General features: G+C 40.2%; 1 protein-coding gene across 2 annotated transcripts in view; it reads right to left on the reverse strand.

Annotated features, from left to right (window-relative positions):
• cpn1 (carboxypeptidase N, polypeptide 1) overlaps window positions 1–15205 on the reverse strand; it is a 142186-nt gene that overhangs the window by 114650 nt on the left and 12331 nt on the right. For both annotated transcript variants that reach the window (XM_035744510.1, XM_035744491.1), the window contains exon 2: window positions 6904–7100. In XM_035744510.1, the coding sequence (XP_035600403.1) occupies window positions 6904–7100 (197 nt within the window). The remainder of the gene's footprint in view (window positions 1–6903; window positions 7101–15205) is intronic.

Consider the following 15205-nt stretch of genomic DNA (forward strand, 5'->3'; position numbering starts at 1 on the left):
GTTGTGCATGGTGACCACCCACTTCTCTTTATATACCTTTTAGAGCCCGTTTGAGCTGTTCTGTGAAGGGAGTAGTACACAGCGTTGTACGAGATCTTCAGTTTCTCTGCAATTTCTCGCATGGGATGGCCTTCATTTCTCAGAACAAGAATAAACGGATGAGTTTCAGAAGAAAGTGCTTTGTTTCTAGCCATTTTGAGCCTGTAATCGAACCCACAAATGCTGATGCTCCAGATACTCAACTAGTCTAAAGAAGGCCAGTTTTATTGCTTCTTTAATCAGCCTGACTGTTTTCAGCTGTGCTAACATAATTTCTAAAGTTTTCTAATGATCAATTAGCCTTTTAAAATGATCAACTTGGATTAGCTAAAACAACGTGCCATTGGAACACAGGAGTGATGGTTGCTGATAATGGGTCTCTGTACGCAACTGTAGATATTCCATTAAAAAAATCTGCCGTTTCCAGCTACAATATTCATTTACAACATTAACAATGTCTACACTGTATTGCTGATCAATTTGATGTTATTTTAATGGACAAAACATTTGCTTTTCTTTCAAAAACAAGTGGCCCCAAACTTTTGAACGGTAGTGTAAGTTAGTCATGTAATGAATTTCCTCCTCTTCTTCCGAAGAGGAGAGGCGAAACGGATCAGAGGACCAATACGCGGCGTGGTAATTGTCCATGGTTCTTTTTAATACGTTAAGGTACACATGAACAACTGACTACAAAAAAACAAGAAATGTGAAAACTCAAAACAGTCCTATCTGGTGCAAAGACAGAGACAGGAACAATCACCCACAAACACACAGTGAAACCCAGGCTACCTAAGTATGATTCTCAATCAGAGACAACCAATGACACCTGCCTCTGATTGAGAACCATACTAGGCCGAAACATAGAAATTCCCAAAACCTAGAAAAACAAACATAGACTGCCCACCCAACTCACGCCCTGACCATACTAACTAAATACAAAACACAGGAAATAAAGGTCAGAACGTGACAAGTCATAAATATTTAAAACACTAAAAGCATTGTATTTGGGACAAATCCTTTACTAAACTCTAATCCTCAACTTAATCTTGTAATGAATAATGTGGATAATGAGCAAGTTAAGGTGACTAAACTGCTTGGAGTATCCCTCGATTATAAACTGTCATGGTGAAAACATGTTAATGCAACAGTAGCTAAGATGGGGAGAAGTCTGTCTATAATAAAGTGTGGCTCTGCCTCCTTAACAACATTATGAAGAAGGCAGGTGACCCCAAACTTTTGAACGGTAGTGTATAACCTATGCATATAGGATATACCCATAGTCTCTTGGGACATTCATTGGGACCTCTCTCTTCATCTGCAAACAGGCTTTCAAAGCTTTCCATATCTAAGGACATAAAACGTGACAAAAAACAGGCTTCATTATACTCAAATTAGACAGAATGTAATATTATGCTGCTATTAGCTCTCTGTCTTCAACATTTAACCTTCTAGGGACTGGACCTGGGGAATCTTTTCATTATGTCCTCCCAAAAATGACCTACCCTATCCAGTAGCCTACACTCCCTTTACTGACAGCTGTATCTGCAATTTTATCCTCTTCCATGGCTGTTATCACCAAATGTATTTACAATGATTACATCAAGATAGCTAGCTAATACGAAGTTAGCTAGCTGATGACAGGTAATTCACATAGCTAAACCGTGTGTAAAGTTACCTAGCTAGCTAGCAGCTCAATTGAAACAGGCCTACTGTAGCCAGCTAGTTAGCTAGCTAATAATATGTAGTTGTTTAACATTTTAAACATGTATGTACTTACTTGAATAGGTTCTCCCACTGCATCTGTTTTTTGGGTCCATACAAAAACAAAATAATCTTCTTAATACTTTAGGTGGTACCGAATTGCAGCAATTGCAGCCATGTGGATGAATGGAGACATGGAAGAAAAAATGTGTTGTGACGTTTGACTTTACCAGAGTAATCCACTTTTAATTTCAATAAATACAAATCACAGACTGTCGGCCACACTTAATAACTTGAAAACTAGCCCTTGAAACTAGCAAAGGCAACAACTAGCCAGATGGAAAACAGTGACACACATAACACACAGCACCCCTTCTAAGGGGGTGTGGAGGGAGGGTTCTTGAAATGTAACATCCAATCAAACTGTTTCTGTAACACAAAATTCTAAAGACTTCCAGGGAGATGTGACAAAGACGTGATTTTGGAGGTATGGCAATGCGAGACTAAGCTACCCAGTGTGTGGGTTGGTAACACTTACATTGGTTGCTCAACTAAACGTTTTGAGATTATGAGGTAATTTGAGGTTTAGTGCGGCGCCCTGCGTCACTGCTCCAAGGGGGAGTTAGAGCATTGATTATGCTTACTGGAAAATACACTTTCAAAATTAAAAGAAGAGGCAAGTGGAAGGAGAAAAGACAGCATTCAGAGGTCAAGACAGCGCTGCTCTGAGACAAGCAATGGGACTGCTCTTGATAAATCAATGAGATTTTTAATTTCACTGAATCTCTGTTTGGGTATTGGTTAGACTAAAATTAGGTTATGGAAATGTTATGCTCTTAGTACTGTAGCCTACTCCCTACTGTCACATTGTACAGCGCCATATCTTCATATCGGAAACCCTGAGGGTTTTGTTTTTGAATTTTTCTTGGAATAGAAACACCATTTTATTAATAAAATGAATTAAGCTACGTTTCTTAAAGCCAATCCCATATACTGTGTTCTTACAAAAACGTTTTCAAATTCTCTAGTACAGCCAATATTGAAGATATCAAATGCTTCTCAAAGATGCCCTTTGGTGGTCAAACTAGCACTAACTAGCATTAATGGCAACGCTGGTTGACAATTAAATAATGTGCCATAGAATTTTGCAGCGGACCGCATGGTATGCTGCAGTATGATGCAACTTTTACAGGAATAATAAGTCATGATGAATATTATATTTTTCTATAAATACTCTCCAGATGTTGGTGTTATTCTTGGATGGTGAGTGTAACGTGTTGAAATTCATGTTGTATAATTACAAAAAATCGGAATAGTTCCATGATTGATATTACTGTACATTCCTTTTTATTGTTGTGAGTGCCCTTTTCAATGGTGCACACTTCCTTCTCCCCCTGTATTCCCCCTCATAAACATCCCCTGCCCCCTTACCTCTTACCGTCTACAGTTGTGATGTGGAAGAGGTAGCTTACTGTAAAATTGTCCCATGAAATCAATCAATGTATGTTAAAACAGTTGAGTTTATATGGTTACTGACAATATACTATAATTTTTACTATAAGTAATTTATGAATGTTTTGTCTTGTAACGTGTGCCTATTGTAAATGTTAGATAGCTACTGTATTTTATACTGTACGCTACATCGTCATTGGGGTAGCATGGCTAATCATGTCCACTTTCGATGTGAATTTGTACTTTGCAGAGGAGTTGGCATATAAGGGCACCACAGCATTTGTTTATGGATGTTTTTCCTGTCATTATCAGAAGAAGAAAATATCAGCACCAACCCTGATCCTTTTGATCAGATGATGATCAAAACACAATGATCAAAACACAATGAGGAGGCAATCTACACCGGTCACAAATGCAGCTGCCACTGCATTGAAGCCATTGGATGCAGTTTATCATTATGCATTTTGTATCAGAATGTAGACTGGCCCTTGTTGAAGTCTCGTAGATCACTGTATTGCGCTCTTTTTGTCTATAAAGCCCCCTTGCATAAACTTCCGCCATACCTTACCTCACTGTTAACCTATAGATGTACGGCCTACCGGACCCGGACTAAGGGATTGCTAACTCTGGAGGTCCACTGACTTGGGGAAATCTGATTTTAGTTTTTTTGCACCTACACCTACAATACACTTAAACATTTGAGTAATTGGTGCCTCTAGGGAGGGCTCTCCAACTAACCTGATTCAGTTTATCAACCAGCTAATTATGGGAATCATGTGTGCTAGATTAGGGTTGGACTGAAAACCTACAGGACGGTAGCTCTCCAGGAACAGGGTTGGAGATCCCTGCTCTAGGGCATTTCAGATGGTTGTTAGGGGACCTTTATACTGAAGAATGTAAAATGTTATTTATTATTGTGTTTTGCTTTTTGTGTGTTGTGTCGTTTAATGTGTTTATTGTATTTTGATGTGTATTGTGATATTATACAGGGCATATCTGGAAAAGAGATCTTGGTCACAGTATTGACTCCCTGTCAAAACAAAGGTTAAATCATATTTTTTAAAGTTATTTTACTGTAACAGTTGCTTGTTTTCCATTTCACTTGACTAAAAGCCCTCAGTAGGCTACACTTACCCTACCTGGTTTAACAACAATACGTTGTCGTGTGTCTTTTATATCTTGGCCATGCAGCCATGTTGCCATTCCATAAAATGTGTTTAAATCATCCATTCGTGAGAGAGCCTTGAATTCAAAATATACTGCACATCCTAAAATATATACACATTTGCCTCCCTGCATACTTCATTTAGCTTGTTCAAGTATCCATCCCCATTTCCAAAGAGTGGTTACTAAAGATGCACTCCTCCAAATGTATTTAAATTATTCAGTCCTATAATGCAGTACCAATGGTAGGCCTAGGCTATATCTTGCTTACTGAGAACGTGCCTCACATATAAAATAACATTTACCGGAGCCTAGTATTTTTTTTATCTTAGGAGAAGGGCATGTAGGACATACTAATTGAAGTCAATTACAATGTTGACTGCCAACACATATTGAGCACACACTGGATATTTCTTTTTACTCTTGCTATTACTCATCATTGTAGCCACAGCCGATTGGAGTAGATGTCAACGCAAAGACCGTCAATAACCTACAGAACTTGAGACCACCACATGCAATATTAAGCCTTAAAACACTTTGATTGACCAGTGAGTAACCAGCCCTCATCACATCTACAACTAATTTATTCATCAAAACCTAGCCCCTTTGCATCACCGCCAGCTATTGCGCTCATAATATGAAAAAATAAATAGTTCTGACACAGCCCTGGACCTATAGTGCTACCAACAGCGCTAAGATTTACCATTGTTAAAAGAGGCGTCAGAGCAGGCGAATACACAGATTCTACCGATGAAATTAAAGTGTGCTCGTTCTGGCTTGTGGTGAGGAGATTTTGGAGGTTTATGACAAAATTTATTGTTGTTAATATAGTAATGACTATATACAGTGGCAGAGCTAGGTGAATTGCCCATTAAAATATGTATGTACAAGCACAGAACAGCCGTGTCTTCAATTATAACTTTGGTTGTCATGCCCAAAAAATGCAGAATGAACGCACCCAGTGAGAGACATCAGGACAGGTGTATAGTTGCAGTTAAAATTATTGTGTGCAATGGAGCAGAATGTTCTGTTTTTTCTTTTCAAAATTGGGTGAATGGATATGTTGACCCTGTATTTTGACGCAGCAAACGATAATCAGTTGCCTCCAACCAAATTACAGTATTTTGAATAAAATAATTTAGTCCAGGTCATTATTTGACTTTGAAGTGGAATACATGTGTGAACACCAAACACATTTTCAATTTCAACTTATTTTAAAATAAATAGTGATTCCTGCAAGGGTGCCAATATATTATAGCGCAACTGTATCACCCAGAAAACTTTCCTGACTGAACTTTTACGATATGGATTCAGTGTATTTTCCGTGTCAGTTGTGCCTCTGCAAAGGATTGCAGCTATGGTCGAAATCTATTTTATAAAATAAAAATCTTAAGCTAAGGGGGATACTGTTTGACCTTGGCCAATGCTGTTGATTTCTTGCTGTAGCCTACAATTCTGAGCTTCCACAATTACAACAGTGAATTCCAGGCTATAGTGATATGGATTGTAATATGTCACTGGACAATGACAATGTTTCCACTTTAGTGATAGATGTTAGCAACAGATGAAGGGGTGTGCTAATTCAAAAAATGTAAGTTGTTATAGCAAGTGGCAAATAAATGCTAGTGTCACTCAAAACTGAGAAGGTGGTAATGAGGAAAAGTATAGGGATAGGTTTCCACACAGACAACCTTTCCTAACACACTTCTATGGAAGGACCACCTCTGCAAAATCATGATTAGTCTAAATAAACCGTGACGCTATCCAGTGCATTTATAAAAATTGTTTCTCAAAATACCAGACAGTTAATATAGTAATTTATTTAACATTTTGTGCCAGTTTCCCGGAAACAGATTAAGCCTAGTCCTTTATTTAATTGCTAAGCCTCTCTCATGGACAAACTATGTAAACATAAATGGTACTGTAGAATCTGGAAAGTGACTATGGAAACATTGGATAACGAGCAGCAGTTGTTCCGGTGCTTGGGCCTTTTGTCAAATGTTATTTGGAAGTATCAGGATAGTGCGAGGGTGTTTCTTAAACTGGGGATGTGGATACGCTGCTATTTCTCCCACAGCAGACACATTAAATGTCAAACTTAGCCACGCTTGAAATATCAAACATTGCCGTAGCCAGTTGGCATGCATGAGAAAATGTCTCTTTTGCCAGTCATTTTTAAAGAACAACTGCACCTAAAAAACAACTTCTCATTCGGAAACAGCATATAGAAGATATGAGTCAGAAACATTATTTTACTGTCAAAATCGACTACAAAGTGTAAATAGGATCATTTGGGTCAAAAAGTCAGTCTCATCTAAAACATCACAACATAAATTGTAATCATCAATCAATTGCAGCTGCACATGACCCAATCGTAATGCCTGTGGTAAATTTGGCTGTGAGTTTTCATTTGCGTCTCCCCCTAGAACTTAATTGAGTCTCTGACCAAATTATGCAAGATTTTTGTTCTGGGTTGATCATGACAGTCATGAGAGACTAGTGTGTTCACAACATCAATACAACTGTGATGAACGTCACAGTCAGTACCTGCTTGGCAGCCACTTCATAACCATCTGGGTTCATGGTAGGCAGGATGTGGATGCGCGTGTCATGGATGAGGCGTGTGATCCTCTGGTTTCCGGCCCGGTATTCCTCACATAGGAACTGGGAGAGCTGGATCAGCAGCTCCCGACCCAGCACCTCATTCCCGTGCATGTTCCCCACATACTTGAACTCGGGCTCCACTGAAAAACAAGAGTCAGGTGGCTGGAGGTCAGGAGGGCAAATGCATGAAAGGTCATAGATGCTCACATCCGCTTAAAGTGCTGTGCGTGTAGAAAACTAAAACAAGCAACCCCTCACCCCCACACTACCCATTAACCCTCCCCGGCTACTCAGGCTGCCACTGCATTTCTGCAGTTTTGTTTTTCTCAGAACACTGTGGAGCAAGAGCAATGTTATGCTAAGCGCCCGTTGACCCTGTTAGATGTTTAGAGAATTGGTGTGTGTGTTAAGCCACAATTTTGTCATGTTCTGACACCGTTCTTCAGTAGAATCCATCCCTTAGGCCTTTCACTGTGACACAGCACCATTTGATCAAGTGTGTTGTTGAACTGACAACATAGTATCTCTTGAATGTAATATTGATTCAATAGAAACACAAACAGTACATCAGCCAACAAAAGACAAAGAACAAGTGACATGATTGGATTATTTAGCTAGTGTCACCTGTTTCATGTAGGTAAAATACAAACTTATTAGGTTAGCAACTTACCAGGATAGACGTTTACCCCAAAAGGTATTGGATTACTTTATGACTTCATTCATGCTAATAGGGTGGACAGATCTCCAGTTCTCCTTATGGGAATTGAGCCCTAACTTTTCCAACAGATATGCTGCTAAAAAAAAGTAGCTTTTTATCCACCATTCTTACATTGGACAATGCTGGAGACTGGAGAGCACTTGCAGCAAGCACAATAGCAACTTTGATTGTCTTCTAACATTGCAAGACAGTCAAGTGAGTTTTAATATTGTGAGTTTTAATATAATACTGCCGAATGGCTAAATTGCAATGTGAATGTAGTGCTATGTATGTATTTTTATATCTGTTATGTAGTTTTTATTTTGTTTAATTTTTGGACCCCAGGAAGAGTAGCTGCTGCCTTGGAATATACAGTACAATATCAGGTATTTATACAGCTGCACCGTTGAAAGCATCTTGACTGGTTGCATTTCTGCTAAATATTTTCTTAACTCTATTTAAAAAAAATGCATTGTTTTTTAAACAAGTCAATGCCCCATAATTTAGCCCCATAATTTCTTCTCTGTCCACAGTTCCTGTTTTTCAGTTCTTTCACCGTGTCATGGAACACTCACACATCCCTCAATTCTACTAAGAAAGGCCTTTCAGCAAAAAAAATGCAAGCTCAGCCCTGGTCAAAAGTGTTACCACAGGAACTCCCAGCTGTCAAGCTTTTGACACAGTGGAGGGTGGTGTTAAAAACAGGTATATCACTGCATTTGTCAAACTGCATCCATTTTGGATAGTAATTGTTTATTATGAACCTATTTTACTTAAATTCAGTGTATAGAAAATAAACAAACAGGCAAACATGCTCACAATATATGCTGATTCAGTTGTGGTCCACAACAAGCCTACTAGCAAATAGAAGTACAGTGGACTATTTCTCCTATACTAAGCACAATATGTAGAAATCACTCCGTCATTGCCTGGTTGCTAAAATTCAGACTTTTCTGTTTATATGACAAAACAAGAAATGTATATAGTGTAGAGAATCATTGCACCATCTAAACCACTGAAAATCATATTTCCTTTAGACCTATTCCATTTGACTATCAGTTTTCCAAAACACTAAATCACAGCACAAAATAAAACTGCTTCAAATTAGAGAGTCAAATTATGAGTTTACATTTCATCTCACCAGGAAAAGCCATCACCCCCTTCAGATAACAGCAATATATGACATTTCAAAAAATATTCTCACTTTTCTTTTACGATATACAAAGAAACAAAACTAACTAATAAATATACATCTTGAGATGTTTGAAAAACATGAATTTAGTACAAGAGATTAGAACAATTATCTTGCAATATCATACCTACAAAACTAAGGACCTGATTCTGACACATCAGCACAAAAGATTGTCACCTGTGATGCCTCAGCAGTCGCCCTTGGAGCTGTTTTGCCTCAAGTGCATGGAGGCATGGAACGGCCAGTGGCTCTTGCCTCATGGGCCTTGTCTCTGACTGAACAAAAGTACTCTGTGGGAGAGCGGGAGGCCCTGGTTTGCATGTGGGTGTGCGAGCGCTGGCACTTGTACTTGTATGGCAGACCATTCAAACTCCGCACAGACAATCATGCCATCACAGCACTGCTGGCCACACAGGGTTCTGGACACAAGCCTCTACGGCTTTTCAGATGGGTAGACCATCTGAACCAGTATAATTTTGATCTTGAGTTCACCCTGGGATGCCAAAATGTTGTGGCTGACCTGCTATCCAGAGCGATGTCACCTGCATCAATGGTGTGCAATGGTGTGCATGTCCTGAAAACACGAGTGCTTTGCATGGCACATGAGGGGAACCTGGGCATCGTTAAGGTGAGACATTGAGTCCCTTGTGAAGGACTGCACAGCATGCCTGATGAGTGGAAAATCGGCCAGACACCAGTGAAATGGCCAACGGCTCCCTGGGACCACCTGGAGGTGGATATCTGTGGAGAGTTGCATGGGGAACCAGCATACTGGTCATTCATGACATGAATTTGAAATAGGCAGAAGCCGTGCCATTGTCCCCTACCCCCTCACAGATTATCATCCAAACACTGGATAAGCTGTTCTGTCAGTGGGGGTTGCCCAACACCATTATGACAGACAATGGCCCCAGTTTTTCTCTAATTATCTGTCTGTGTACCTTGAAAAGCAATCCATCAAGCACATCCAGAAGGCTGTGCACAACCCTCAAGCAAACGGTGGTGGTGGGGGGGTGGAACGCTTGAACAGGACCCTGAAGGAAGGAATTACGGGCCTACTTGGCTGTGGGGCGACCTTTTGATTTGGCTCTGTGCCTTATCCTACTCATATCAGGGCTACCAAGCCCTCCACAACTGGGGCGTCTCCTGCCTCCCTGATGATTGGCAGGGAACTGAAACTCCCTTTGGTCAGCCTCTGCCCAAAACAAAAGAACAGCAGCCAGGCAAGCCCATGTTAAAGTTGCACAGCAATGGATGAAACAAGATTATGACACGTCTCACAGAGTGAAACAAGCAAGTCTGAAAGCCCAGGACTGGGTACGGATCAGGATGTTGCATGGACTCCAGAATGTTATGAAGAGTGATCAGATGAATTGCAATTAATTGCATCCATCGGAACAAGCTCTCCACATTTTGATCCAAGCCCCTGAGAGTGGAACGACAGCTAGGGCCTGCAACATTCAAACTTCAGGATGGATCCCACTGGCATTCAAATCACCTCAGAAAGGTCCATTGCCTGTGGGGGATCCTTTACTGACCCGTCTGTCCACAACTCACCATGGGCAGGAGCAAGGTTAAGGTCAAGGGGCTCACACACCTCCACCCCAATATCAGGCTCAGTTCAGGGCCTGTCCACCAGTCAAACCTGAAATGCCTGCAGTTCCCCTGCCACCAGTCGCACCAGCTGCACCTCTGAACACTGGGAGACCCCAAGGGGTTATAGCTCCTCCCTCGCGGCTTAATCCCACCACAGTGTACGATTTCAAATATGCTTTACAGCAAAAGAACCACAAACGATTATGTTGGGTCACCACCAAACAACAATAAACAGCCATTTTTTTCCAGCCAAAGATAGCAGTCACAAAAAGCACAAATAGAGATAAAATTCATCACTAACCTTAGATGATCTTCATCAGATGACACTCATAGGACTTCATGTTAAACAATACATGCATGTTTTGTTTGATATAGTTCATATTTATATCAAAATATGAGTTTACATTGGCGCGTTACATTCACTAGTTCCAAAAACATCCAGTGATTTTACATAGCCACATCATTCAACAGAAATACTCATCATAAATGAAGATTATAATACAAGTTATACACATGGAATTATAGATATACCTCTCCTTAATGCAACCGTTGTGTCTGATTTTTAAAAAACTTTATGGAATAAGCAAACCATGCAATAATCTGAGACAGCGCTCAGAAAAATTGTCAAAATAGCCGCCATGTTGATGTCAACATAAACAAGAAATTGCATGATAAATATTCCCTTTCCTTTGATCTTCATCAGAAAGCTCTCCAGGAATCCCAGGTCCACAATAAATGTTTGTTTTGTTAGATAATGTCTGTTATTTATGTCCAAATACCTCCTTTTGTTAGCGCGTTTGGTATACATATCCAAACGCTCTTTCTGGTCAGACAACAACTTCAAAAAGTTATATTACAGGTCGAAGTAAAATTTCAAACTAAGTACAGAATCAATCATTAGGATGTTTTTAACATATAGCTTCCATAAAGTTCCAACCGGAGTATTCATTTGTGTCTTGATGAGCAATGGAACGCAAGTGGATCCTATGAGGAATGCGCGTGATCAGAAAATGGCTGACTGCCAGTCACCTGATTATACATTCTGCTCTCATTCACTCCCACAACACAATAGAAGTCTCATTCAAATTGCTATAGACGGTTCACATCTAGTGGAAGCCCTAGGAAGTGCAACATCATTAATATCTCAAGGGGATTTCAATGGGAAATGTTGATTTCTCCTCAGGATTTTGCCTGCCATATGAGTTATGTTATACTCACAGACATCATTCAAATAGTTTTAAAAACTTTAGAGTGTTTTCTATCCAATAATAATATGTCTATATTAGCAACTGAGACTGAGGAGCAGGCCGTTCACTTTGGGCAATTTATTCATCCAAGCTACTCAATACTGCCCCCCAGCCGTAAGAAGTTAAGAACAAATTATTTACAATGACAGCCAACCCAGGCCAAACCTGGACCACCCTATGGGACTCCCAATCACAGCTGGATATGATGAAGCCTGGATTTGAGCCAGGGACTGCAGTGATGCCTCTTGCACTGAAATGTGGTGCCTAGACAGACCACTGCGCCACTCAGGAGCCCTAAAGTAACCAAATCCCTTACCTAACCTTAACCATTTTAAATGTCAACTTTGATTTGGTAGGGACATCCAAAGGATCTTGAATAGCACGTAACTGTGAGTGTTTATCATCTGAGAGCTGTGTCCAGGAATACCCGGCAGGGGACACAAGATAAGAGAGACTGGTGTGAGAGACAGACAGTGGCCTGATCATGGAATCAGGAATTGGAATACAATTATGACATAGCCTGACAATAGATCACAGAAAAGGTTATTTTCTGATGGAAATATTGCTGCTCTCGGATCGCCACTTGACCATACCTGTGCATAGTTCCCTCTTCTCACAAGGAACCCATTTTCCTCAAGGACCCACAAGGTCTGCCATGATGGATTTTCTGCCATTAAGAATTTTTCAAAACACTTAAATGACATCTCCTCCAGAACCACAGTGCCAATCTGGATTAAACTTGATATATGGCATCTATGGACCAATGTGTTTCAATGCAATATTTTCCAGACTAGTATGTCATACAACTGACCAACAAACATTAATGTGGTCATGGTCTGGCACATAAATGCATTTAAATCAGACACATGTTCAAAGCCCTGTCAAGACTCAACATATACAAGCACATTCAGATTGACCACATGGTGGCGCTATAACAGGAACATGTTTATATCTCTTGATCTGTTTGACTCAGTGTTTAAATTGTACACCTTTGTGGTTATTGTGTTGTTGTGCTTCCTATTTGAGGTCTGGATTGTGATTCCTAGGATGTTTGTGTGATGTCAAAATCTTACTTCTTTTGCTATTCAAAGGTTATTCAATGGTGCTGTCAGGAAAAACACTATCACTTCCAAGGCTACAGATGGAGAGACGGAGAAGTTTGTCATAAGGTGGCTGGAGCTTGCACCAGACAGAGATGGAGGCAGAGACAAAGATACATTTACAGAGCATTCAGAAAGTATTTATACATTTTCTTATGTTACAGCCTTATTCTAAAAAGGATACAAATTTTACAAAATTTCTCATCAATCTACACACAATACTTCAAAATGACAAAGTGAAAACAGGTTTTTAGAATTTTTAACAAATAATAAACAAATAAAAAACAGAAATACCTTATTTACATAAGTATTCAGACCCTTTGCTATGAGACTCGAAATTTAGCTCAGGTGCATGCTTTTTCCAATGAGCACCCTTGAGATGTTTCTACAACTTCATTGGAGTCCACCTGTGGTGAATTCAGTTGATTTGACATGATTTGGAAAGGCACATACCTGTCAATAAAGTTCCCACAGTTGACAGTGCATGTCAGAGCAAAAACCAAGCCATTGGGTCGAAGGAATTGTCCCTAGACCCCGAGACAGGATTGTGTTGAGGCACAGATCTGGAGAAGTGTATAAAAACATTGCTGCAGCATTGACGGTCCCCAAAGGACACAGTGGCCTCCGTCGTTCTTAAATGGAAGAAGTTTGGAACCACCAAGACCCTTCCTGGAGCTGTCCAACCCGGCCTAACTGAGCAAACGGGGGAGATGGGCCTTGGTCAGGGTGGTGACCAAGAAGCTGATGGTCATTCTGACAGAGCTCCAGAGTAAAAGGCACATGACAGCCCGCTTGGAGTTTGTCAAAAGATACCTTAAAGACTCTCAGGCCATGAGAAACAAGATTTTCTTGTCTGATGAAACCAAGATTGAACTCTTTGGCCTGAATGCCAAGTGTCACATCTGGAGTAAATCTGGCACCATCCCTAAGGTGAAGCATGGAGGTGGCAGAATCATGCTGTGGGGATGTTTTTCAGTGGGAGGGACTGGGAGACTAGTCAGTATCGAGGGAAAGATGAACGGAGCAAAGTACAGAGAGATCCTTGATGAAAACCTGCTCCAGAGCGCTCAGGACCTCAGACTGGGGCAAAGGTTCACCTTCCAATAGGACAACGACCCTAAGAACACAAACAAGTTAACGCAGAAGTGGCTTTGGGACAAGTCTCTGAATGTCCTTGAGTGGCCCAGCCAGAGCCCGGACTTGAACCCGATTAAATATCAACAAAACTACTGAGTAAAGGGTCTGAATACTTATGTAAATGTGATATTCCCATTTCTTTTTTTTAATACATTTGCAAAAAAATATATAAACATTTTTGCGTTGTCATTATGGGGTGTTGTGTGTAGATTGATGAGGGAAAAAAACATTTGATCCATTTTAGAATAAGGCTGTTACGTAACAAAATATGGAAAAAGTAATGGGGTCTGAATCCATTCTGAATGCACTGTAGAAACACACATACAAACATGTAAGGCAGAGGTGGGCATCTCCAGTCATCGGGGGCCTGATTGGTGTCACACTTTTTCTCCATCCCTAGCAAACACAGCTGATTAATCAAATTGCATTCTAAACTGAAGATCATGATTGTAATATTTGTGTTGTGGAGAAATGACCAGGCAGGAAAGGGGAGGACAGTAGGTTTCGTTGAGTCAAAAACCCCTCGTGCTCTACAGCCCCCGGCACAATAGTGCACATCTGCATTTCCTATTAAGTGTATTAACATAACACTGCTGTAATACATTACTGCTTAGTAACAGCATAGTAACTAATCTAAACATATCACAGATACTACAATGATTAGGTAATTATTGGAGTCAGGCTGGGAACTCTAATGAACTTATCCTCTGCAGCAGAGGTAACTGTGGGTCTTCCTTTCCTCTGGCGGTCCTCATAAGACGCTTTTTTGGTGACCACATGATACCATGTGATATTTCATAGCTTTAATGTCTTCACTATTATTCTACAATGTTGAAAATTGTATAAAATAAAGAAAATCTCTGGAATGAGTAGGTGTGTCCAAACATTTGACTGGTACTGTGTATGTGACTTGTTTCAGGAAACTAGGCGTATGTCGAAAGCCACTACATCAAATGAGAGGCTTTTGATCGTTTCTTGTAATTCCATTTTTAAATGCATTTTTTGGTAGAAATGCCTTCTGGAACATGTGAACTTTCATGTGCCTTTTAATAACAAACGTGTATGCCATCTGTAAATACAAATCAAATGGTTAAATTTCGAGCCTAGTTGGTTTAGCCACGGAAAAAGTCAGCAATCTTCCCGCTAGCCATGATTGGCTGAGATAATGAATGGGCTGGACATGCTGAGAGATGAGTTTGGATTAGTCTGCCATGTAGCACCTTCTGTCTATAACATAAGCTGCTCAGTATGTGTAGAAAATCCTTTCTACTGCAGC

The sequence above is a fragment of the Oncorhynchus keta genome, chromosome 3, assembly GCF_023373465.1.
Source record: "Oncorhynchus keta strain PuntledgeMale-10-30-2019 chromosome 3, Oket_V2, whole genome shotgun sequence".
In the NCBI taxonomy this organism is placed as follows: Eukaryota; Metazoa; Chordata; class Actinopteri; order Salmoniformes; family Salmonidae; genus Oncorhynchus; species Oncorhynchus keta.